At 43.2% G+C, this 26,986-nt stretch overlaps 1 protein-coding gene across 1 annotated transcript; it reads right to left on the bottom strand.

The window, feature by feature from the left end:
• Window positions 1–1,838: 1,838 nt before the first annotated feature.
• LOC120025036 (72 kDa type IV collagenase-like) lies at window positions 1,839–26,986 on the bottom strand. The gene is made up of 13 exons (XM_038969473.1): window positions 26,638–26,986; window positions 25,993–26,219; window positions 25,001–25,149; window positions 24,304–24,432; window positions 23,895–24,068; window positions 22,921–23,094; window positions 18,536–18,709; window positions 18,100–18,255; window positions 17,742–17,868; window positions 8,817–8,953; window positions 4,881–5,040; window positions 4,358–4,467; window positions 1,839–2,890 (listed from the first exon to the last, which is right to left on the bottom strand). Exons 1-13 carry the CDS (start codon window positions 26,791–26,793, stop codon window positions 2,784–2,786), a joined length of 1,980 nt encoding a protein of 659 aa, XP_038825401.1. The 5' UTR covers window positions 26,794–26,986; the 3' UTR covers window positions 1,839–2,783.

A 26,986-nucleotide genomic window follows, 5' to 3' on the forward strand; every position in this document is an offset into this window, starting at 1 on the left:
TGTCACCCAGTAGCCGTATCCATTGTCTGAAATGGACATAACATGCAAAGATTCTTCCCCTTCAGACAGGGTATCACTTTGTTCATCCTCTGTGTGCTCCATTTTATGCACTTTCTTTTTGTACTTCCTGAAGTCGCTTTTCCTTTGTTCAGTTGTTTTGTTTGTTTGATTGTGTCTTTTTGTTTTTACATGCACGTTCGATGTGACCCTTTTTCCCCAAAACTTCTGCAGTCTAAGTCTTTGCACCAACACTCCTCTGCTTGGTGACCTGGTTTCCCACAGCGATAGCATGGCTTGCCACCTCCTGCCTTGTTTTTTAACCACGTAGACACCTTATGCACTTTGGTCGATGTACTTAGCTGTTGTGCGTCTTTATTTGCCATTTCCATTGACGTACTCACTTCTATTGCTCTCTGCAATGTTAAGTTACTCTCAGTCAAAAGGCGTTTCTGAATTGCCTCGCTGCGCATGCCACACACTAACCTATCACGTATAGTGTCACTCATTGATCTCCCAAATTCACAGTGTTCAGATAACTGTTTCAATACAGCCACAAACTGTGAGATAGATTCCCCCTCATCTTGATTTCTTTTATGAAACCGGAATCTCTGCGATTATCAGTGGTTTGGGAGAATAATGTCCTTTTAAGGTAGCCACAATTTCATCATATGATTTATCACCTGGTTTTTCAGGCGTTACTAGGCTGCGCAGTAGATTGAATGTTTTTCCCCCCATAACAGTCAAAAATGTTGGCACAACGACTTCTGCTTTAATTCCATTTGCCAACACAAAGCACTCAAAACGTTCTGTATAAGAACTCCATTGTTCCACAGATTCATCAAATTTTCCTATATTTCCAGTATCTTACATCAATGCAGACATTTTCGGTTTATTTTTCTTTCTCACACTTTTCAGACGGTCCCTTACTCCCAGACCATTTTCTTTCTTTCTTTTAACTCACGCTGACTTCACTTTCTCCCGCAGCGAAACTCTTCCTATCCCTCTAGGCTCTCGTTGCCGTGACATCAAAAGCTAGCTAGCATCACTCGACTGGCTAGCTCCACGTTTTGTTTGCGTCTTTCTACGGCGAAAAAAAAATAACGACATTAACTCAGACTTTCTGCCAAAGATGATGAGCACAAACGTGAGAACATTTCTTCCTCGTCGCCAGTTTTGTTGTATAGCACACTGTATTACTTATACAACTAATATAAGGACGGGAGTAGAAATTAACGTGGGCATTGTTTAAAGCGTTTCACAGGAAGACCATTCCAAGCATTTCAACGTAGGTAAGCAAGGGGGGTTACAGGTGCCCTAAAGGGACAAAACTAGAATATCAATACACAACAGGGTCAAATTGTTGTGTTCATTTGTATGAAATTAACTAAGTCATATCTCAAGGGCAAAGGCATACTATGGCTGGCGTGATGAAGTGCTCTGCTCAATAATAAAAACCACAACAAAGCGTTTTTCAGACCTTCATCCATCCACAAGATGTCACCTGTTAGTCAAATATGGCATTTACATTGACCACAGAGGTACTATATGTAAGGGCCCTCAGAACGGCTCAACACGGACCTGAATACAAATATACAGTATGAAGTGTACTTAAGAAAAAACGTTTTAGAACTACACCTATTTATAAACTATTAATTTACTGATTACAAATTGTGTACTAGTAGGCTACAGAAAGGCATAGTCCTATCTGGTAAGAAACGTCAAGGGCTTTTCTCTCTCTCTCTCTCACACACACACACACACACACACACACACACACACACACACACACACACACACACACACACACACACACACACACACACACACACACACACATATAACATGTATTGACCATCCATCTTTATTATTTTACAGACAGAGAATGACACATTGCACAAAGCATTATAAAAAAGCATATGAATCAAAACAAAATGACTAGTATCAAAACAACAATACAAAAAGATTATTACACAATACTTCTGTGGTACTTCTCTTGTCATGACTCCATCATGCAACAACAAACCAGATACAGTCTCTAGGCAGCCCGTGCCTTTCATCTCCCTGTACCATCAGTGAAACAATACACAGATCCTACAAAATGGAGAATTTGGTCTCCATATTTGTGCAGTACCCCTGTATAGTCTAATACAAAGTGCTAGCCCTATTTGAAGAATAAGGTGTGTCTATAAGTACTTACTTCTGAAAATAGTCTGAACAGAATGTAGAAAAACCGCATATCAAATATAGGATCATGCAAATAAGCATTTTCTATAAGCACCATTATCTGTCCAGACATATTGTGCAAATTCATATTTTCAACTGTATTCCACAACACTGAAATTACTATTGACTATTTCTCATTCTATTGCAGTATCATGTACTCTCTAGATTGCAGACATAGCAGTAAATATAGACAGCATTCATTCTTCAGATGATGCAATACTGCTCAGGTGAAGCTACATTTATATAGGAGAATATCTTCCAGTACAACACTGCCTGTCTCTATGTAGTGTGGACATACCTGATGTCTGAGTTTCTAATAACAAACAACGGGCTAAAGAGATCAAAGTAAATCTGCATCATCATAACACATAAACTGATAATATCACACAGTAATATAATACAAAATCCTGTTGCCTATGTTCAGCCTGTGTAGATGGTCCCACGGTGTGTTAGAGGGTGTCTTTAGTTTCTAGGCTAGGGTGCAGGATAGGCTGGTTGGATAGGGATGGGGGAATCAGTCCGCTGAGAGCTTAGCCAACGTCTATGCGTCTCACTGTTGCTTAGTGACAACCCAGCCAGTCCTTTGTAATCTCACCCAGTTTGACGATCTTCAGGCTACTGTCATCCATTTTGAAGTAGTGGGCACCTTTGAAGAAGTAGGTGTAATCTGGAAAACACAAACATTATGACGAGACAAGGTACATCAAAATCATCACATTCAGTGCATTAAATATACATCTAATTTCACCATGAGCAAGCCACGAGGCCTTACACACTAGAAGGGAAATTTTGAGCTAGTGTAAAATATGTCCCCTAGAAGCTTAGAAGCCAGAGGAAGAGGACATGATGACGTCACTCGTCTCCTCAGTAAAAACACCCAATCAGGAATCAGCGGTGGAGGAGCTCAGGCTAATTAGAATGAAGACAGAGGTACCTCTGTGAAGCAGCACAGGCTGGCTCTATCAAACACTGTTTCTTAGTAGGGAAGCGCGGTGTGTGATGTATAGTATATGTGTGTCAGAAGCAAGGGTATAAAAAAACCCTGGTTAACTGCCATGGACTTAAGATTTACCTCCTGTGTTATACTACTCTCGCTGCTTGCTCTCTACTTCCTCCTCTCTCTACTCTCTCTCCTTGCTTTCTCTCTCTCCTCCTGCCTCTACTCTCACCTTCTGCCCCTACTCTCTCTCTCGCCTCCTGCCTCTACTCTCTCCTCCTGCCTCTACTCTCTCCTCCTGCCTCTACTCTCTCCTCCTGCCTCTACCCTCTCCCCTTGCTCTCTCCTCTTGCCTCTCTACTCTCCCTATTTGCTCTCTCCTCCGGCCTCTACTCTCTCTCCTTGCTCTCTCGCTCCTCCTCCCTCTACTCTCTCTCATTGCGCTCTCTCTCCCCCTGCTTCTGCCCCCTCTCCTTGCTCTCTCTCTCCTCCTGCCTATCGGGCGTGCAATGATGTGCAGTGCAATGATGTGCAGTGCAATGATGGCAGAGGGAATGAAACAGTTTTGGTTGTTTTAAGTAACGTCTTTGTTGTTGTAATATCTAAACAGACGTGGCAGTTTCACCACTAAGGATTCCAACTTTAAGGCCAGGTGCCAGTTCATAATGAGAGGACTGGCTGGGTCAGGTTGGGTTCTAACTGCCAGGAATGTAAGCCTGCAGCCAGTGGTGTGTCAGTACAGCTCAGACTGAAGCAGGAAGCAGTGTTCCCTCCATGTTCACACAGGCCCCAGCTACCTCTCTCTCTATTTCTCTCTTCAGTAGATATCCCACTGGGCACACACTGGTTGAAGGAACATTGTTTCCACGTCAGTTCAATGAAATTACATTGAACCAAAGTGGAATAGACGTTTTACAATGAAATTACATTGAACCAAAGTGGAATAGACGTTTTACAATGAAATTACATTGAACCAAAGTGGAATAGACGTTGAATTGACGTCTGTGTACAGTGGGTATCTCTCTCTATATCCCTCCCCCTCATCCCCCTCTCTACCCCCCTCTCTCTCTCTCTCCCTCTATCCCCCCCTCTCTCTCTCTCTCCCTCTATCCCCCTGCTCTGTGTGTGTGGTGATGTCACTCTAAGCGATGTTCAATAAAGTATCTATTATACAGTATTGTATTGTAGTATGCTTACCGATGCCATTCAGACTAAAGGCAGAGTCAATGCCGTCTGGGATTCCATTCCAGGAGTCAGCGATGAGCTTGGGGAAGCCAGGGTCCATCTTCTTCTTGGCTTCATTGTACCTGGAGGGGCATGATAACACACAGAGGCCATGATATCAATGTTTAGTCATGAGTACATGGTACTATGTTAAGTACATGATACTATGCTAGTCTGTTAGGTACGAGAAGATTGGGCCGTTTTGGTTGACAAATCACAGCAGTCATGCAAGAGTTAAGTACATACAGCAACAGTATCTTACATTATCCCTGTATTAGGTAAGAGCAGAGTGAGCTGTTTTAACAGTCCAGTGGAAGCTAAGGTCTCTAATTAAAAGCAGACATGGCTCAGCACAGCAGCACACCAACACATCAACACACAGTGACGTCTATAGAATTAGACTTTAAAGTAATTCTAATTCTATAGCGACGTCATCGTTACAATCCTGAGTGGATCAGACACAGGCTTTGGTAGGGGTTGTATTGTGGTGACTCACCTCCAGAACTTGTCTCCAGCGAACAGGTAGGTCTTCTGGCTCTTTCCGAAGGAGAAGGCTGCGTCAATGCCTTTCAGGTCTGTGGGCAGGCCTATAGAGGAGATTCTCTTGGGGTAGCCTTTCTCTATCTGGTCTGCATTGAAGATCCACATCTCATTGCCTATATGAGAGAGAGGAGGGGAGAGATGGCAAATGAGCACAGGTCAAGATGCTCACAGGGAAGGGTTTGTGAGGATAGAGTTTCTCTAAACTGTTATCTTTTCACTAGCCACAGAGAGACAATGATCATAGGAGTTGGCAAGACAGCACAAACAGATCTGGGGCCAGGCTAACATTTGATCATATCTTGTGGTTAGGGAGGAATGGATAAATTCATAGCTTTACAATTGAAGGGCTGGATGGAAAATCTTCTTAAATAGTGTCTCTATGTTTTGGAAGAGCTCTGATTTCATGGTCTTATAGGAGATGGAGTTGTCTAAAGGAGAATGGCATGCTACTACAATGCATGGCATGTATTATAAACCACTAATAACTACTTACAGTACTAATGTCCAAAATGTCCAAACCACACACTAGCAGTATACTTGACTGAAATACTAAAAGACACACTTATGATTCTCCTAACGGTGAACTTCTTAGAAATAGGATGTTATTTACTGGAAATTGTCACAGCCGTTTAACGGTGATAGAGAGAGGAAACCACCATGAAAATGTCATTGTGTGTTTTTCTGATCAAGTCAATAAGCACAACAATGAACTGCATATATGCAAGCGTGTATTCCTGGATTGTTCTCCTGGGTATCAACAGTGAATGACAACTAATCTACATACTCTCCCATACATACAAAAAAAAACTGTATTAGGGTTGAATGGCGGGAAACCGGTTACCGAGATTTACCACTCCCTTTTCCCGGGATAAATATAGTAACTGTGAGAAACCGGTAAATTATAATAAATTATTTATTTGAACAGCATGGCGTGAAATGGAATTGTTAAATTATTTGCAATTTCTAAATCTGTCCTTTCTACGGCCTCTGAATGATGAATTAACGCTCAGGGTGGGGACAGACAGCCCATCTCAGGGTGGGGACAGACAGCCCATCTCAGGGTGGGGACAGACAGCCCATCTCAGGGTGGGGACAGACAGCCCATCTCAGGGTGGGGACAGACAGCCCATCTCAGGGTGGGGACAGACAGGCCATCTCAGGGTGGGGACAGACAGCCCATCTCAAGGTGGGGACAGACAGCCCATCTCAGTATGGAGTGCAGTTCAAAGTGCATGTAGACCTATCATCTCATCATGGTCACTTTTTTTCTTGTGACAGGGAGGCCTACATTTGCTACAGCATAGTCTATGCTCAGTAATATAAAGACTGAATGCACCTCTAATTTACCCATCTCCATCTGGCTTTCAGGGGTCACCTTGTTTTTTAACTGTAAAGATAGAACATATTTTGTATTGCAGCTGCAGAGTTTTAAAACAGCCTGTCACTCGAATATCGTTGCTTTAAATCAGTGCACGCGCAGTCTTTCTCTCTCTCCATCAACTCCATTCAAAATAGATCATCCTGTTCTAGATTGATATACAGCCCTATATATAGATGTCCTCACCTGTCCTCGCGATGGTGGTAGGTTATAACAGTTATTTATTCAGACCCATAACCATTCAATCTTCGTGAAGAGAAGTGAAAGCCTTCTGCATCTATTTCTGGTCCTATATTATTCAAGGATGTCATTAGAATGATGAAGATAAGGACATCAAAACTTATTTCATTTAACTGTTGAAAGCGAGGAAGGAATGAAGCGTCAGCCTACTAATTATACAAATTCCAAAATTAGAATCACATTTCTAGGCTATACTTTAACTTTGTAGGCCACATGTGCTGCTTCAGAATTGCATGTTCTATTCCGCTTTATCATGGTTTGAATGATGTGCGTAATTCCAGTCCATATAATACAGTATAATACAATACAGTACAGTAATACAGTTCACACTCAAAAAGATTAGCCTACGGGAGATAGTTTCATTTATCTACCAAAGAGAGCATATAGCTAGCTACAACTATGGGCATTTATTGGATAACGGCACAATTATTTGGGCTTTTTTGGGTTTGGGTTCATTAAATGTGGTTAATGTAGGGCTCATAAAATGTATTTAGTATATGACTCATAAAATGTATTTAATATATGTCTCATTAAATGTATTTAATATATCGCTCGGCAGGCTCAGGTAGCATCAGGTTTTAATCTTCATGCTGATCAAATCTCTAATCAAATCCAGACATATTTATATTCCGTATAATGCTTTTCAATGACACTTCTGGTTTTAGCAAAATTACCGGGTTACCCGGGAGAAAAGTGATTTATTCTCTGGATGGAACATTTGTAAAATACCGGGAAAATATTCAACCCTATTATGTATGTATGTATGTATGTAATGTATGTATGTATGTATGTACAGTGCAATCGGAAAGTATTCAGACCCTTTGACTTTTTCCACATTTTGATACGTTACAGCCTTATTCTAAAATGGATTAAATTGTGTTTTTTCCTCAACAATCTATACACAATACCCCATAATGACAAAGCAAAAACAGGACATTCAGAGACTTGTCCTGAAGCCACTCCTGCGTTGTCTTGGCTGTGTGCTTAGGGTCGTTGTCCTGTTTGAAGGGGACCCTTCGTCCCAGTCTGAGGTCCTGAGCACTCCGAGGCAGGTTTTCATCAAGGATCTCTCTGTACTTTGCTCCATTCATCTTTGACTCGATCCTGACTAGTCTTCCAGTCCCTGCCGCTGAAAAACATCCTCATAGCATGATGCTGCCACCACCATGCTTCACCGTAGGGATGGTGCCAGGTTTCCTCCAGATGTGACGCTTGGCATTCAGGCCAAAGAGTTCAATCTTGGTTTCATCAGACCAGTGAATCTTGTTTCTCATGGTCTGAGAGTCTTTAGGTGCCTTTTGGCAAACTCCAAGCGGGGTATCATGTGGCTTTTACTGAGGAGTGGCTTCCGTCTGGCCACTCTACCATAAAGGTCTGATTGGTGGAGTGCTGCAGAGATGGTTGTCCTTCTGGAAGGTTCTCCCATCTCCACAGAGGAATTCTAGAGCTCTGTCAGAGTGACCATCGAGTTCTTGGTCACCTCCCTGACCAAGGCCCTTCTCCCCCATTGCTCAGTTTGGCCGGGCGGCCAGCTCTAGAAAGAGTCTTGGTGGTTCCAAACTTCTTCCATTTAAGAATTATGGAGGCCACTGTGTTCTTGGGGACCTTCAATGCTGCAGACATTTTTTGGTAACCTTCCCCAGATCTGTGCCTCGACACAATCCTGTCTTGGAGCTCTATGGACAATTCCTTTGACTTCATGGTTTGGTTTTTGCTCTGACATGCACTGTCCACTGTGGGACCTTATATAGACAGGTTTGTGCCTTTCCAAATCATGTCCGAAACGGCACAGTGATGCCGAAACGTTGGTGATTTACCCAATAAATGACTGGGAGTTTATATATGGAGTGTGCGATTCTCTTTATTTTTTATAGTTTATTCGCCGTTAGTCAGCACCTCCACACAAAACAATGTTTCTGGGTGTGCGCCAGCTCATGTTTTTCAATCAATTGAATTTACTACAGGTGGACTCCAATCAAGTTGTAGAAACATCTCAAGGATGATCAATATAAACAGGATGCACCTGAGCTCAATTTCGAGTCTCATAGAAAGGGTCTGAATACTTTTATTTTTAATACATTTCCCCAAAAATCTAAAAACCTGTTTTCGCTTTGTCATTATGGGGTATTGTGTGTTTAAAAAAAAGAAGCAATTTTAGAATAAAGCTGTAACGTTACAAAATGTGGAAAAAGTCAAGGGGTCTGAATACTTTCCCAATGCATTGTATCTCAACGGTGGATGACACAACTCAGTCTCCCATACATACATTACCTGCAAAGAACACAGTCTTCTCCTCCAGTGGGTTCTCATAGGCAGCGTCGATAGTGACAGGGAGCTCAGGCCAGTAGGTGGCTACCAGCATGGGACCCGAAGGCTTGCCCCGGAAGTTGGTTGACCTGAATATGAACCTGATAGAGAGAGCAGAGTTACCTACTGGTTCAAATCATGTAAGAGGGGGCAGAGAGGAGAGGAGAGAGGGGGAGAAAGGGGGGGTCAGGTGAAGGGAGAGTAGAGAGTAGAGGGCAGTGGGGAAGAGAGGAGAGGGGGGAAGGGGATAGGGAAGACGGGAGAGAAGTAGCGAGAAAGGGGAGAGGAAAGAGAGAGGCGAGTAGGAAAGAGGGAAAGAGAGAGGGGAGAGGAGGGAAGAGGGAGAGAGGGAAGAGGGAAAGAGAGAGGGGAGAGGGGAAAGAGGGAAAGAGAGGGGGGAGAGGAGGGAAGAGGGAAAGAGAGAGGGGAAAGAGGGAAAGAGAGAGGGGAGAGGAGGGAAGAGGGAAGAGGGAAAGAAATAGGGGAGAGGGGAAAGTGAAGGGCAGTAAGAGATGTGAGAGGGGAAAGTAAGAGGGAAAGAGAGAGAGGGAGAGTTTCAGCAGCCCAGGCAGCGAAGCCACAATAGCCTGATTCATTCAGCATCTGGTTCTTGTTAGGACCGGGGTTTATCGAAGCCAGGGGAACAAGACCCATCTTGCCCAGATTTCCAACAGGCAGCTGCATGAGCAACAACAGCAGCAGCAGCTCCCCAAGTCTTTTCCATTGACCTATTTTTCAAAGAGCCAAATATTTCTCAGATAGATAAAGCCTGTTAATGGTTATAAAATGCTATGCAGATATGGACAAAGTAGTCATATGATGATCTGCTATAGCAATCTATTCAAGGTAGAGGTATGTTGAATTAGTCCCATAAAACAAGCCAACCTGACCCTAAATCAGACAGGAAGACAATTAATGTCCACCTCTGATTGTGAGATTACAGGAAATACTATATCTGGGTCACAGAGATTCCATCATTTCACTCACTCTAGTCACATTCTGGATGCATATGTAATACACTTCCTGCATAAGATGCAGCCAGAGAGGTTAGAGAAACCTAGCTAGCAGGGCTGTCTGTGTTCAGTGTCTCGATCCCATACAGGTCCACCTCATCACCGGCCAAACCGGCCGTGATTGGGAGTCCCGTAGGGCGGTGCACAATTGGCCCAGCGTCGTCTGGGTTTGGCCGGTGTAGGCCGTCATTGTAAATAAGAATTTGTTCGTAACTGACTTGTCTACTTAAATAAAGGTTCAATAAAAAAAATCACTAGGCCAGTGAACAGTGACAGTGTGCGTGGGTTCAGTTCAGTGGATTATTCTGCAGACTTCCCACTCAGCCCTGTGCTGAGACATTGACTGTAAACAAGGTGCTGAGCACACAGTGAAGTTAGACCACCAGCATGTCTTACTCATCCTTCATGTCCAGATCTGCTTTCCATCACCATGCTGAGACAGGAGAGATTAGAGAGAGGATTCTACCTACACCAGAGAGATTAGAGAGAGGATTCTACCTACACCAGAGAGATTAGAGCGAGGATTCTACCTACACCAGAGATATTAGAGAGAGGATTCTACCTACACCAGAGAGATTAGAGAGAGGATTCTACCTACACCAGAGAGATTAGAGCGGGGATTCTACCTACACCAGAGAGATTAGAGAGAGGATTCTACCTACACCAGAGAGATTAGAGAGAGGATTCTACCTACACCAGAGAGATTAGAGAGAGGATTCTACCTACACCAGAGAGATTAGAGAGAGGATTCTACCTACACCAGAGAGATTAGAGAGAGGATTCTACCTACACCAGCGAGATTAGAGAGGGGATTCTACCTACACCAGAGAGATTAGAGAGAGGATTCTACCTACACCAGAGATATTAGAGAGATAATTCTACCTACACCAGAGAGATTAGAGAGGATTCTACCTACACCAGAGAGATTAGAGAGAGGATTCTACCTACACCAGAGATATTAGAGAGATAATTCTACCTACACCAGCGAGATTAGAGAGGGGATTCTACCTACACCAGCGAGATTAGAGAGGGGATTCTACCTACACCAGAGAGATTAGAGAGGGGATTCTACCTACACCAGAGAGATTAGAGAGATAATTCTACCTACACCAGAGAGATTGGAGAGAGGATTCTACCTACACCAGAGAGATTAGAGAGAGGATTCTACCTACACCAGAGAGATTAGAGAGGATTCTACCTACACCAGAGAGATTAGAGAGAGGATTCTACCTACACCAGAGAGATTAGAGAGAGGATTCTACCTACACCAGAGAGATTAGAGAGAGGATTCTACCTACACCAGAGATATTAGAGAGAGGATTCTACCTACACCAGAGATATTAGAGAGATAATTCTACCTACACCAGAGAGATTAGAGAGGATTCTACCTACACCAGAGAGATTAGAGAGAGGATTCTACCTATACCAGCGAGATTAGAGAGGGGATTCTACCTACACCAGAGAGATTAGAGAGAGGATTCTACCTACACCAGAGATATTAGAGAGATAATTCTACCTACACCAGAGAGATTAGAGAGGATTCTACCTACACCAGAGAGATTAGAGAGAGGATTCTACCTACACCAGAGAGATTGGAGAGAGGATTCTACCTACACCAGAGAGATTAGAGAGGATTCTACCTACACCAGAGAGATTAGAGAGAGGATTCTACCTACACCAGAGATATTAGAGAGAGGATTCTACCTACACCAGAGATATTAGAGAGATAATTCTACCTACACCAGAGAGATTAGAGAGGATTCTACCTACACCAGAGAGATTAGAGAAAGGATTCTACCTACACCAGAGAGATTAGAGAGAGGATTCTACCTACACCAGAGATATTAGAGAGATAATTCTACCTACACCAGAGAGATTAGAGAGGATTCTACCTACACCAGAGAGATTAGAGAGAGGATTCTACCTACACCAGAGAGATTAGAGAGGATTCTACCTACACCAGAGAGATTAGAGAGAGGATTCTACCTACACCAGAGAGATTAGAGAGGATTCTACCTACACCAGAGAGATTAGAGAGAGGATTCTACCTACACCAGAGAGATTAGAGAGAGGATTCTACCTACACCAGAGAGATTAGAGAGGATTCTACCTACACCAGAGATATTAGAGAGAGGATTCTACCTACACCAGAGATATTAGAGAGATAATTCTACCTACACCAGAGAGATTAGAGAGGATTCTACCTACACCAGAGAGATTAGAGAGAGGATTCTACCTACACCAGAGAGATTAGAGAGAGGATTCTACCTACACCAGAGATATTAGAGAGATAATTCTACCTACACCAGAGAGATTAGAGAGGATTCTACCTACACCAGAGAGATTAGAGAGGATTCTACCTACACCAGAGAGATTAGAGAGAGGATTCTACCTACACCAGAGAGATTAGAGAGGATTCTACCTACACCAGAGAGATTGGAGAGAGGATTCTACCTACACCAGAGAGATTAGAGAGAGGATTCTACCTACACCAGAGAGATTGGAGAGAGGATTCTACCTACACCAGAGAGATTGGAGAGGATTCTACCTACACCAGAGAGATTAGACAGAGGATTCTACTTACACCAGAGAGAATAGAGAGAGGATTCTACCTACACCAGAGAGATTAGAGAGGATTCTACCTACACCAGAGAGATTAGAGAGAGGATTATACCTACACCAGAGAGATTAGAGAGAGGATTATACCTACACCAGAGAGATTAGAGAGAGGATTCTACCTATACCAGCGAGATTAGAGAGAGGATTCTACCTACACCAGCGAGATTAGAGAGAGGATTCTACCTACACCAGAGAGATTAGAGAGAGGATTCTACCTACACCAGAGAGATTAGAGAGAGGATTCTACCTACACCAGAGAGATTAGAGAGAGGATTCTACCTACACCAGCGAGATTAGAGAGAGGATTCTACCTACACCAGCGAGATTAGAGAGAGGATTCTACCTACACCAGCGAGATTAGAGAGAGGATTCTACCTTCACCAGAGAGATTAGAGAGAGGATTCTACCTACACCAGCGAGATTAGAGAGAGGATTCTACCTACACCAGCGAGATTAGAGAGAGGATTCTACCTACACCAGCGAGATTAGAGAGAGGATTCTACCTTCACCAGAGAGATTAGAGAGAGGATTCTACCCACACCAGAGAGATTAGAGAGAGGATTCTACATTCACCAGAGAGATTAGAGACAGGATTTTACCCACACCAGAGAGATCTGCTCTCAAAAAAGTGTTAGCTGGGTGACAACACTTTTAAACTGATGCACACTGTGTCCAGTCTAGTAGCCCTCCAGACTCCAGACATTACACTGACCCACTAGACTGGTGACTGCCCTCCAGACTCCAGACATTACACTGACCCACTAGACTGGTGACTGCCCTCCAGACTCCAGACATTACACTGACCCACTAGACTGGTGACTGCCCTCCAGACTCCAGACATTACACTGACCCACTAGACTGGTGACTGCCCTCCAGACTCCAGACATTACATTGACCCACTAGACTGGTGACTGCCCTCCAGACTCCAGACATTACACTGACCCACTAGACTGGTGACTGCCCTCCAGACTCCAGACATTACATTGACCCACTAGACTGGTGACTGCCCTCCAGACTCCAGACATTACATTGACCCACTAGACTGGTGACTGCCCTCCAGACTCCAGACATTACATTGACCCACTAGACTGGTGACTGCCCTCCAGACTCCAGACATTACACTGACCCACTAGACTGGTGACTGCCCTCCAGACTCCAGACATTACACTGACCCACTAGACTGGTGACTGCCCTCCAGACTCCAGACATTACATTGACCCACTAGACTGGTGACTGCCCTCCAGACTCCAGACATTACATTGACCCACTAGACTGGTGATTGCCCTCCAGACTCCAGACATTACATTGACCCACTAGACTGGTGACTGCCCTCCAGACTCCAGACATTACACTGACCCACTAGACTGGTGACTGCCCTCCAGACTCCAGACATTACACTGACCCACTAGACTGGTGACTGCCCTCCAGACTCCAGACATTACATTGACCCACTAGACTGGTGACTGCCCTCCAGACTCCAGACATTACACTGACCCACTAGACTGGTGACTGCCCTCCAGACTCCAGACATTACATTGACCCACTAGACTGGTGACTGCCCTCCAGACTCCAGACATTACATTGACCCACTAGACTGGTGACTGCCCTCCAGACTCCAGACATTACACTGACCCACTAGACTGGTGACTGCCCTCCAGACTCCAGACATTACACTGACCCACTAGACTGGTGATTGCCCTCCAGACTCCAGACATTACATTGACCCACTAGACTGGTGACTGCCCTCCAGACTCCAGACATTACATTGACCCACTAGACTGGTGACTGCCCTCCAGACTCCAGACATTACATTGACCCACTAGACTGGTGACTGCCCTCCAGACATTACATTGACCCACTAGACTGGTGATTGCCCTCCAGACATTACATTGGCCCACTAGACTGGTGATTGCCCTCCAGACATTACATTGGCCCACTAGACTGGTGATTGCCCTCCAGACATTACATTGGCCCACTAGACTGGTGATTGCCCTCCAGACATTACATTGACCCACTAGACTGGTGATTGCCCTCCAGACATTACATTGGCCCACTAGACTGGTGATTGCCCTCCAGACATTACATTGGCCCACTAGACTGGTGATTGCCCTCCAGACATTACATTGGCCCACTAGACTGGTGATTGCCCTCCAGACATTACATTGACCCACTAGACTGGTGATTGCCCTCCAGACATTACATTGGCCCACTAGACTGGTGATTGCCCTCCAGACATTACAATGGCCTACTAGACTGGTGATTGCCCTCCAGACATTACAATGGCCTACTAGACTGGTGATTGCCCTCCAGACATTACATTGACCCACTAGACTGGTGATTGCCCTCCAAACATTACATTGACCCACTAGACTGGTGACTGCCCTCCAGACATTACAATGGCCTACTAGACTGGTGACTGCCCTCCAGTCTGTGACTTCCCTATTTATCTGTCTCTGTATTTTCACTGCTGCCTAAAAATAGGGAGAAGCAGAACAAAACAAAACAAAATGGATGCACACAGAAATGAATATCCTAATGGGCCCTAGGCTATTTTTATTAACATTGACATTGGTTGACAGCTCCATGGTTGACAGCTCCATGAAAACAATTTTTTTGTCTGAGGAAACGAAATGCCAATAACCTTAGTAGTCTCTATCCTAATCTTTGCTTATTAACTTGAGTCTCCATCTCTCCTCACTCGTTGTCTCTATATTAAATATCTCCTCACTCTTTCTCTCTATATTGAATCTCTCCTCACTCTTTCTCTCTATATTAAATCTCTCCTCACTCTTTCTCTCTATATTGAATCTCTCCTCACTCTTTCTCTCTACATTGAATCTCTCCTCACTCTTTCTCTCTATATTGAATCTCTCCTCACTCTTTCTCTCTATATTGAATCTCTCCTCACTCTTTCTCTCTATATTAAATCTCTCCTCACTCTTTCTCTCTATATTGAATCTCTCCTCACTCTTTCTCTCTATATTGAATCTCTCCTCACTCTTTCTCTCTACATTGAATCTCTCCTCACTCTTTCTCTCTACATTGAATCTCTCCTCACTCTTTCTCTCTATATTGAATCTCTCCTCACTCTTTCTCTCTATATTAAATCTCTCCTCACTCTTTCTCTCTATATTGAATCTCTCCTCACTCTCGCTATCTCTGTTCCATCTCTTCTCACTCCTCTGCTCCATGGCTCTGATAGCTAAACCATCTGGTGACCTAGAGCCAACAATGAATAACTAGGGACCAAAGTCATCCCACCACTGAAACCTGAGATACAGCCTAACTGGCCCTCTGAGTCCAGATCTCATGCAACTATGGGTTTGGTACTGTAACTCCTCCATAGAGATGTCGGATCTTAATTTGACCACTCTTTTGTTGGTGAGAATTTTCCTGCACAGCAGTTTATTCACGTTTTAAAAAGGCTTCTAAAGTTTGTAATTTCCACTTGAACATTTCAGACTCGATTTGCACTAACTTAAAATGTGTCAACCCCTACAAAAATATCCATTAATTATGATCCACATAATTATTCACATTTCCTTCTACTTCAGAATTATTTCCCTACTGTAGCAAACTGGCTCAAATGAAGATCCTACAGCCGTAACTCCCTCCGTAATGGCATTTCCCTCCATCTGAGAGATACACCCCATAATTATAGCTATCATTGAATATGTGTCATTGTTAATGATATCATGGTATATGTGGTATCTAGAACTAGAACACCGCAAAGCATTTTGAATGAGACAATGATCTTGCTGATGAGGAAATGGAGAATCTCTCCTGAAATCCCCAGGGCCAGTGTCTTGTCCACAACACATCACTGTATAGGTATTCTGCCAGCTTTTATCATGGTGGCTGGATATCTTGTGGATTTGGATTCTCTAGGATGTTTGAGCAGTAGACAACAGATGATATACCTAAAAGATAACTAAACTAACCCAATCAAAGATATGACTTACAGGCATAGTCAAATAATTTCTAAACTAACTATTGAGAGAGATACTACTGTTAAAACCAGACTATGGTTTTAATTGGCAGTCCTCCCTCCTTTAACAGTTAATATTACATTGACACATCAACCAAACACTACACTGTTTATACAGTAGTTTATAGTCCACAGAACAGCCTTCAGCATGATGTTTGTCCCTGTTCCCTGAACAGCGTTAATGCATGGTGAACCACAGCGAGTGAAGACTTAACGCTTAACTAAAGCAGGATTCTGTGAACTAAAGCAGGATTTGTAAGCATGATTTGAGGGTGGTTTCCCTCCAGCCCCAGACTCAGGGTGGGCAGGGGGCAAAGCCAGGCAGGCTGAATGACTGCAGTCTTTTGAGTCCAAAAAGTCTACTTGTTTGCTTTGGACACCGTTCCAACTCAGCAATGACAGATATATAGTAAAGCTCACCTTAAAACTTTGAAGGCTAAAAGATGTGGCAGGCAAAGTCTGAGAAGGAACATATAAATGTCCAATGAATCCTAATCTAAACCTGCTTTTCAGTCACAATTTTGTCATTTGGATTGCATGCAATAGCTTATTGTTTGGGTTGAAAGTGTTCCTAACATAATTTGTCCCAGACAGGATTCATCTGTTGTGGTGAAGAGTTCATGTTTCAGAGGGAAAGTACACTGAGTCATGGAAAGCTGAGAATGAACCACAACAGATAATGTAAGATGGAGAGATACAGAAAGCCTATTCCTTTTCTACACTACATAGGACAATCTCAGTTGAAGTATGTACCCTGTACTGTATAGTAGGGTCTGGTTTACAATCTTAATAACAGGCAGCCATTTTGGTTTACCATAGTTGATACAGGATTGTGAGAGTGGTTATTATTACCAGTTGTTTCATAACTTATCACAGCATGGAATAAGCATTAGAGCTCAGACAAACAGAGATAACACCACCCCCTTCATTCAAACAAAACACCTGATTGCCAAGAGAAAATAATGCATTCTGAGACCAAACAAAGCCCCCTATTAAACTACCCATTGTTTGTGGTGAAATGATTTAGTTGTGGGTTGTGAGGTCTAACTTGTGGACTGGTCTGCTCCAATGACTCTAACCACAGAGTCTAAAATAAGAGTCTTCAGGTTATATGTTCTTTCTGCCTGTTTCCTGTAGACAGATCAGTGGTCAGATTGGCAACATGCTTTTTGAGAAGACCAAACAAAAGTGAATTACCTACAAGTCAAATGTTGCTCTAACCATTGGCGATCAGAAGTAATACTGTAGAATCCCCAGTAAATCATTTACCTGTCCTTGAAGAAGAAGGTCTCTCCTCTGATCTGGGCCACAGCATCAAACACCACAGGTTCATTACAGATGTCCATAGGAGTGACTGGGCCCTGGGTGGGAGGCACGGGCTTGTCTGTACCAGCACCTGAGAGGAAAAGGAGAGGCAACATGGTGAGCATTGAGTAGATGAGATTGATATCCTTCAACAGGAGAAATACATTTGTTACCTGCAGGACATTCACCAAAGCACTTTGGTTATGAACGGCTGGTGAAGTCATGGTTACACGTTATTTTAAAGGTACCTACATAATGACTTCATAACACATTCATAACCCATACATAACCCATAAGCAGTACATAAGAATTTCAAACTGACCATAGAGCTCCTGGATGCCCTTGATGTCGTCGTTGGACAGTCTAAAGTTCTTGGTGAAGGTGTACATGGGGGCCATCAGAGCGCCAGGGTCCTGGGAGTGCTCCAAGCCCAGGGCATGGCCAAACTCATGGGCCGCAACCAGGAACAGACTGTAGCCTGGACAACACCAATAGGAGTGAGAGATACAGCAACACATATTCAAAGCATAACAAGTCAAGTTATATTCAGGTGAATGAGAATAGTTTCCATTTTGTGAAATTCCTGTTGGCCACTTTCCCTTCATTCTGCATAGACAATGACTAAATACATTAATGAATAAAACAGAATAATAATACAAATGATTCAAATAAATAAACATGACTTGTCATTGTTCACTAAACTGCTAAAACCACCTACAAACAAGCATAATGTCAAAGGTCATCGATTACATATTTACCTTGATCAGGACAGAAGCCCCACTTGCGGTCATCGTCGTAGCTCTTGGTGGAGGCGCACCACATCTTGCCGTCGCTACGTCCAGAAGCGGTGCAACTGTCATAAGTGTCTCCAAGGAACGTGAAGGGGAACACACAGGGGGAACCCTCAGAGTTTCCTCCAACGGTGGACATGGCTGCATGGGTGAACAAAAATACATATTTCAGGACCAAATGGACTTTTCTTTGTGTGCCAATGAGGTAGTGCTAAAAGTTATCAACTTGATTTGGGTTGAATTGCTAAATGGATTTGCTTGAGAAACTAAATGGATTTGCTTGAGAAACTACAGTATATCCAAAACAAAACCAAATACCACTCTCCAAAAAGTGGCTTTTCTTTTCCTACATGATAATATTATATCTGGGATCTGGGTTGGTACAGCACAGTACTGGGCCTGTGTAAACATTTTTTTTAAGCAGGCTGTTTCTTATTCAGTGCTTCTTACACACAAGACTACACTGCACGCCAGCATTCCCAACCAATTAGAACCAGATGAAAACCTCAGCCTTAAACTCCCCCCCCCCCCTTTCTGCCTCTCTTTCTCTCCCCATATCCCGCTCTCTCACTCTCCCGACTCTCCCCCAAACCCCTGAGCCAGCCCCACTGACACAATGGAAATAACCCCCGCCAGCAGCCACTCAGTAAAATACTTTTACAGTCATTCAGGAGACTAGCTGCTGCAAGATTGGAAACCATAGGTCTGGAACATTATGACATTCTCCTACACCAATACATGGAGGCATCAGCACAGCACACCTTGACTAATAAATGCAAGCCCCCATGCTAGTGATGCGCAGGTTGACTCATAACCCGCAGTCCCGGGAGGATGGGTTTAGGGTCATTAAATATTGTGTGGCTGAAGGGCGGGTGGGCGGGCAGGTTGAATAAAGAGAAACAATACCTTAAAAAATCCATAAATGTATTATTCTTGTGCAATATATATAGGTTACACTGAGGTTTTTCTTTGATTATTTTAGGCTATCTGGCATTAGTGCATAAGCCTAAGCTTCAGGGCTTAACTGTACGTGTGCCAAATAGCCTACACCGCCAATCACCAAATAATGCTTTCGGGAATGGGCAGAAAGCCAAATAATGCTTTTGGTAATGGGCAGAAAAAGTTAACGTCAATACACAGAGGCAATAAAGGACATTGTCGAAGTTGAATTCAATAAGACAAAAGCTGCGAAAGGAGAATTGAAAACAAATAGGAGGGAGAAAAGTAATGTTATAGGAGGGCCAGAAAAGTAATGTTTAGAATATATCTGGAGAAGTGGTAAAAGAGGATTAGCAGTAGCGGCTATGTTATGTTTGATGATTGTGAGGTGGTACACGAATTCCACAGCCACAAGACGGGACTTCAAATAGGCCTATGGCATGTCAAGGTAACTGTAGCCTACTGTTAAGATAAACTGAAATCTGTACACTGACTGTAGGTCTATAACCTCTCACATAGCGTTAAAAATAACTCCTGCAGAATTAAGCATTTCTTGCAATTCCTTTTACCTCTTGGCTTGGTTTTTGCTCTGACATGCACTGTCAACTGTGGGACGTTATATAGACAGGTGTGTGTCTTTCCAAATAATGTCCAATCAACTGAATTTACCACAGGTAGACTCCAATCAAGTTGTAGAAACATCTCACGGATGGTCAATTGAAACAGGATGCACCTGAGCTCAATTTCAAGTCTCATAGCAAAGGGTCTGAATACTTACACGACCGTTCAAAAGTTTGGGGTCACTTACAAATGTTCTTGTTTTTGAAAGGAAAGCACATTTTTTGTCCATTAAAATAACATCAAATTGATCAGAAATACAGAGTAGACATTGTTAATGTTGTAAATGACTATTGCAGCTGGAAACTAGCTATTCCAAGTTTATAATTTTAAAAGGCTAACTGATCATTAGAAAACCCTTTTGCAATTATGTTAGCACAACTGAAAACTGTTGTTCTAATTAAAGAAGCAATAAAATTGGCCTTCTTTACACTAGTTGAGTATCTGGAGCATCAAATCAAATGCACAAATAGTCCGGGTAGCCACTTGATTGCCTGTTTTACCCCCAAGCATTTGTGGGTTCGATTACAGGCTCAAAATGTCCAGAAACAATGCTTTTTCTTCTGAAACTCGTCAGTCTATTCTGGTTCTGAGAAATGAAAGCTATTCAGAAACTGCCAATAAACTGAAGATCTCGTACAACGCTGTGTACTACTCATTTCACAGAACAGTGCAAACTGGCTCTAACCAGAATACAAAGAGGAGAGGGAGGCCCCGGTGCACAACTGAGCAAAAGGACAAGTACATTAGAGTGTCTAGTTTGAGAAACAGACGCCTCACAAGTCCTCAACTGGCAGCTTCATTAAATAGTACCCGCAAAACACCAGTCTCAAAGTCAACAGTGAAGAGGCGACTCCGAGTTGCAAAGAAAAAAACATATCTCAGACTGGCCAATAAAAATAAAAGATTAAGATGGGCAAAAGAACACAGACACTGGACAGAGGAAGATTTAGAAAAAAAGTGTTATGGACAGACAAATCTAAGTTTGAGGGTCACAAAGAAAAACATTCGTGAGACGCAGAAAAAATAAAAAAATGCTGGAGAGTGCTTGACGCCATCTGTCAAGCATGGTGGAGGCAATGTGATGGTCTGGGGATGCTTTGGTGGTGGTAAAGTGGGAGATTTGTACAGGGTAAAAGGGATCTTGAAGAAGGAAGACTATCTATTTTGCAACGCCATGCCATACCCTGTGGACAGCTCTTAATTAGAGCCAATTTCCTCCTACAACAGGACAATGACCCAAAGCACAGCTCCAAACTATGCAAGAACTATTTAGGGAAGAAGCAGTCAGCTGGTATTATGTCTATAATGGAGTGGCCAGCAGTCACTGGATCTCAACCCTATTGAGCTGTTGTGGTAGCAGCTTGACCATAAGAAGTGCCCATCAAGCCAATCCAACTTGTGGGAGGTGCTTCAGGAAGCACGGGGTGAAATCTCTTCAGATTACCTCAACAAATTGACAACTAGAATGCCAAAGGTCTGCAAGGCTGTAGTTGCTGCAAATGGAAGATTCTTTGACGAAAGCAAAGTTTGAAGGACACAATTATTATTTCAATTAAAATGCATTATTTATAACCTTGTCAACATCTTGACTATATTTCCTATTCATTTTGCAACTCATTTCATGTATGTTTTCATGGAAAACAAGGACATTTCTAAGTGACCCCAAACGTTTTAACAGTAGTGTATGTAAATAAGGTATTTCAGATTTTTATTTTTAATACATTTGCACAAAATTCTAAAAACCTTTTTTCGCTTTATCATTATGGGGTAAAACTTATATATATTTTTTGAATAAGGCTGTAACGTAACAAAATGTGTGCACTATATAATGACAGCTACATGTATCTAATTATAGACAAGTTGGCTAGCAAATAGCTCACCAAAATGTCATAAATTATAAGCAGACACATATTTAAGTCAGGCAAAAAAAATATCCTGTTCCCCCTGTCAAAAAATTGTTCTGCCGTCTTTGACTGTAGCCTACAGCACATTTTCTACATTCACGGTGTCACAACTTCTGCCGAAGTCGATGCCTCTCCTTGTTCAGGCGGTGCTCGGCGGCGGTGCTCGGCGGAGGTGCTCGGCGGGCGATGTCGCAGGTCTTCTAGCCATCGCCGATCCAATTTTTATTTTCCATTTGTTTTGTCTCGTTTTCCCACACACCTGGTTCTCATTTCCCTCATTATGTGTTGTGTATTTAACACTCTGTTTCCCCCATGTCTTTGTGTGGTATGGTTTATTCTGTTTCATGTTATGCGCACGTTAGACTGTTGCGCTGGGTTATGTTAACCCGTATTGTTATTTCGTGTTCATTTTGCCGTGTGCTTTTGGTTCGCCTAAATAAAAGGCTCCGTTGGCTACCCAATATCTGCTCTCCTGCACCTGACTCCCTTACAGCCATTTACGCATACCTGACACACGGGTTAGGGTGAGGGTTAGGGTTAGGGTGAGGGTTAGGGTGAGGGTAGGGTTGGGTGAGGGCCTCAGATTTTCACTATCACATATAGTCGGGCGGTTGCGGATGGGTTAATAGCAATAGTGAGCGGGTGAAGAAACAGCTGACCCGCGCACCACTAACACACGCTAGCACACACACACAACCTGGCTCAAGTACAATCGAAAGCACACACATATTTCAATATAATCCTCAGATTAAGGTTTCCATGCAACAGTTAGGTCTGTTGGATGCATCAGTGCCCTTAGCTGTTTGGGTTAACACAGCTGATGAGGCTTGTATGCTATAGGGAAGGAGAGACACCTTTGGACTTGGGCAGTATGAACTGGGAACCCACCTGTTTCAGGGCAGAACCCGTAGGACTTGTCATTGTCATAGTTCTCAGTCGTAGCACACCAGCGGTAGCCGTCGTCACGCCCCTGAGTGGTGCAACCATCATAGTTCTCCCCTTGGAAAGTGAAGGGGAACTTACAGGGAGCTCCGTCCGCGTTTCCACCCAGGGTGAACAGCACTGTAACACAGGAAGTTGAAGGAATTATCTATACAGTTTACAGTAGGTTTCCATCATTTAATAAAATGCCATGGCAGTTACGTTGAGCCTGAGTTTGAGTGATTTCACAGACTCAATCTTAAGCTAACTGAACTGCAAAATCATTCTTTGTCAGGGTGTTACACATCCACTCTGTCCAGACTAAAATGTTTATTGCTACAGTATATCAATAGTCTATAAAACTATCAACAAGAGAAATGTTTCACAAGACTTCACTGAGTACGCCATTTTCTCAAGATCAAAGGATAACCAGTTAGGAAGTTTCATAAGACTGTTGGTCTCATATGAGTCGACTGTAAGCCTATATGTATCAATATGTCTTTGCGCTCATTTATAGTGAGTCTATACCCTAATGTCAGTACCATGGACAGCAGCACAAACAGACAGACAAAAGGATTGATGAAAAGCTTCATGAATCTGGCCCAGCAACACAGAGAAGTGGGAGTATTTTATGACCCAGACAACAACACTAGTTTCCCAGAATGTACTCCCACCCACTTGGTCCCAGTCCAACAGCAACACAGCTTCTTCTAACTAATCACAAACCTCTCATCTGGAGTAACTCCTGGCCAACTCCTCGTCAGAAACTATAGCTAAAACACCACAATAGACGTTCCTTGAGAGACTGCTGAATGCAACACTCTTAACTTTATACACTCCATGTAGATATCAAAATGCATATTATAACTCTTTTGCACAATACATTCACAGGAACTCTTTAGAGGAAAGAGAAAAACACAGCCATGTTGGCTCCTACTCACACTCATGGGGACAGAAACCGTATTTGCCGTCGTCGTCAAAGTTGTATGTGGTGGAGCACCAGAGGAATCCATCATCACGGCCCTGATTGGTACAGCTGTTGTACTCCTTCCCCATAAACATGAAGGGGAACTTACAGAACTCCCCCTCTGCATTACCAAACTTCACCTTCACAACTGTGGAGGGGGGGGATGATCAAAAGAGCTCAAACAGAGCTGTATCAGATACTGTGTGGTTCAGCTATCTACATTAATTTGGTGAAATGTTAACAGCAAATTGCTTAAAAAATGTGGCATGTATGACCATGAATAAATAGGTGATAAGTAAAAACAAGTAGGTTTATATATTAGATCAGGATGAACTCGTATTTACAGACTTTATTTACAACTCAGACAGTACAGTCTCCAGTACCTTGTCCTTCTCCCAGGGTCCACTGCTCGTCGTCATCAAAGTGGGAGTCTCCCCCGGTGCCTGGTCCAGGAGCAAAGGCATGAGCCAGCAGACCATCTTTACCATCGAAGGGGTAGCCATCACCATGCTCTGTGGATTCACATAACAAGGGTTAAAACAAAAGGACTCAAGGTACAGATCAGTATACAATTACAGCCTTACTGGATGGATTCAACTCAGAATAGAACTGTCTCTGAAGTAGCTAGTGTTAGACGTCAACAGTGTAGATCACGTATGGGATGGTGCCATGAAGACATGTAATGAAAACATGTCATTCTGTGCTTGTTTTGACCACAAGTCGGTCAGACTGTGACCTCTATATGTTCTTACTTGAGGTCTGGCCTCGCCACGACAATATTGACTTTATGTGAGACACAGGGAACCCAGAGAAAGAGCAACTAGTAACTCACACATAGGCAGGCCTACGGTACTATACTATACGATTAGCAGCACTGAGCACCCATCATCTAATCTAGTTCCCAGCCACTTCCGCCCTTTTGCGCAATAGCCGGATGATGAGTAGCCTAGCTAAACCAGTCGAAGGTGAGAGCAGAATTAAGTCTGGTTTAACTAGGCTACTCATCATCCGGCATTGCTGACGTTTCATACAGTACATTCAGCAGAATATAAAAGTCAAAACTGTTCTGTAATACCGTACCGTTGCGGCCAAAGTTAATCATGATGTCAGCCTCTCCATCCATGAGGCGGGTGAACTTGAGTGGGGTGACGTCACTCCACACTTTGAAGGCCCTTAAGAAGGCGTCATCAATAGTCTCCTCGTCCAGGTCAGGAGAGTGGCCTAGAATCCTGAGAGGTGGAACACAGAGAGGAGAAGAAACTGAGGAGGAGACTCATTAAACAGCTCATCCCTGGCTGAAGATGTGCTGCATGATACATCTTACATAATGGAATATTACTGTGTGATTGACTAGGTATGCTTGAGGAAATACACCTAATACAAGCAGAAGAGGGACCAATGTCAGCATATAAAACCCTCAAACGTGAGATTCACCTATGTCAAAACGCAGAAGACAAAAGCTTGTACACCCATCTCTCTTCTATTTAAAGGACAAAAGCAATAGATCAGAGCTTTCCTAAACCCCCCTTCTGGACATAAAGTCCATCAGTCTTCAGGCCACGCCTATGACTCATGTGGTTAGAATGCTTCATGAGCGAGTCCAGCAACTAACCCCTGCTATGTGAGTCTGTCTGAGCAGGATAACGCTCTGTCTCTTGTTGTTTTGGTTAACTTCTCCCCATCTTTGTTTTTCCCATGGTACATACAGTGAGTCTGAGTAGTCATGAGGACACAGAAAGGGCTGATGTAAACAACAGAACTTTACTCTCTTCTTAACCTCAAATAAAAATGATCAAACAAGCACACATTGTACAGGAATGTTGGAGTTAGCAGATTGTGGTTGGGTTGGTGGGCAGCACATAGTTGAGGTTTTCATCTCCCCAAAACAAACTCCAGGGGCTGGAGGAGTCATTTCCTTAGTCATTTCCTTAGTTCAGCAGTCAGCACATTGCACAGCAACATATGGACTTATATGGAATACAACCCTATTGCACATGGGGTTCAAAGCCTATTGCACAACTCCCTATACCAAAACACTATTTGGGCCAAACGAACATGTTTTGACCACTGACCTGTAGGTGATGGCGTTTTGCTGCCACTTGGGTTTCCTGTGGAAGAAGTTGTATTGGGCAACATCAGGAACTCCACAGCGGGGCTTCTTCATGATCTCCACTGTCTTGGGGTCGATCTCGCCCGTCTCTTGCAGCGAGAAGAACTTCTGCATCTTCTTCAGGGTGTCCTTCAGCACCATGAGATTACATCTGTCTTGTGGGCAGCCATAGAACTTGTTCAGATAGTGCTGCAGAAGAGAATAAAAGACAAGCCTATGAGTTGATATAGAATCTATTCTGATACCTTCCTACTCTATATAGTGCATTCATCCATGTAGACATACTGTATCAATGAATACATGAACATTTGTGTGCATTACATAATGAAACATCCCCACTGGGCACAGATGTCAATTCAATGTCTGTTCCACTTGGTTCAACGTAATTTCATTGAAATGACGTGGAAACAGTTGGATACCCAGTGGGTATTTGAAGCTAAAACATTATGAGTTTCATGAATGATTTGTCATTTTAAAGTTATTCACAAATGGTAGAATGGCATTTAAGTTCGCTATTCCTGAATTTATTGAAAATAACCGATAAAGTAGTTTGAAGCAAAAGTCGCATGACATTCCCACTATGAAAGGTTGTTTAAGGAACACTTACCAGAGCCACTTCTTTGTCTGTTTTTGGACTATCGTCTCCTGGGAACTTGATAATGGGCGAGGGGGCTGCAGAGGTTTTCTGGAGAAAAGCGATTAACTGTACCAAAAACACTTTGAGGACAAGGTGTCGGGGGCTAAATGCCGTCTGGCACCCCATCTTTCCCCGGTGGAGAATCGCTGTGTATGTAATCAGGATGGAAAAAAACAGAACGCTTCTGGGCTGGATGTAGTCCTCTTGCCTCTTCTGTTGCTTTATCTTCTCCTCAACGGGACATTCTGCACTGCAACCCAGGTCTGCTAACTCAGTTGTGCTTACACATGCAATTTTGTATGCTGCTTTCCACGGGAAG

Source organism: Salvelinus namaycush, chromosome 30, assembly GCF_016432855.1.
Source record: "Salvelinus namaycush isolate Seneca chromosome 30, SaNama_1.0, whole genome shotgun sequence".
NCBI classification, from domain to species: domain Eukaryota; kingdom Metazoa; phylum Chordata; class Actinopteri; order Salmoniformes; family Salmonidae; genus Salvelinus; species Salvelinus namaycush.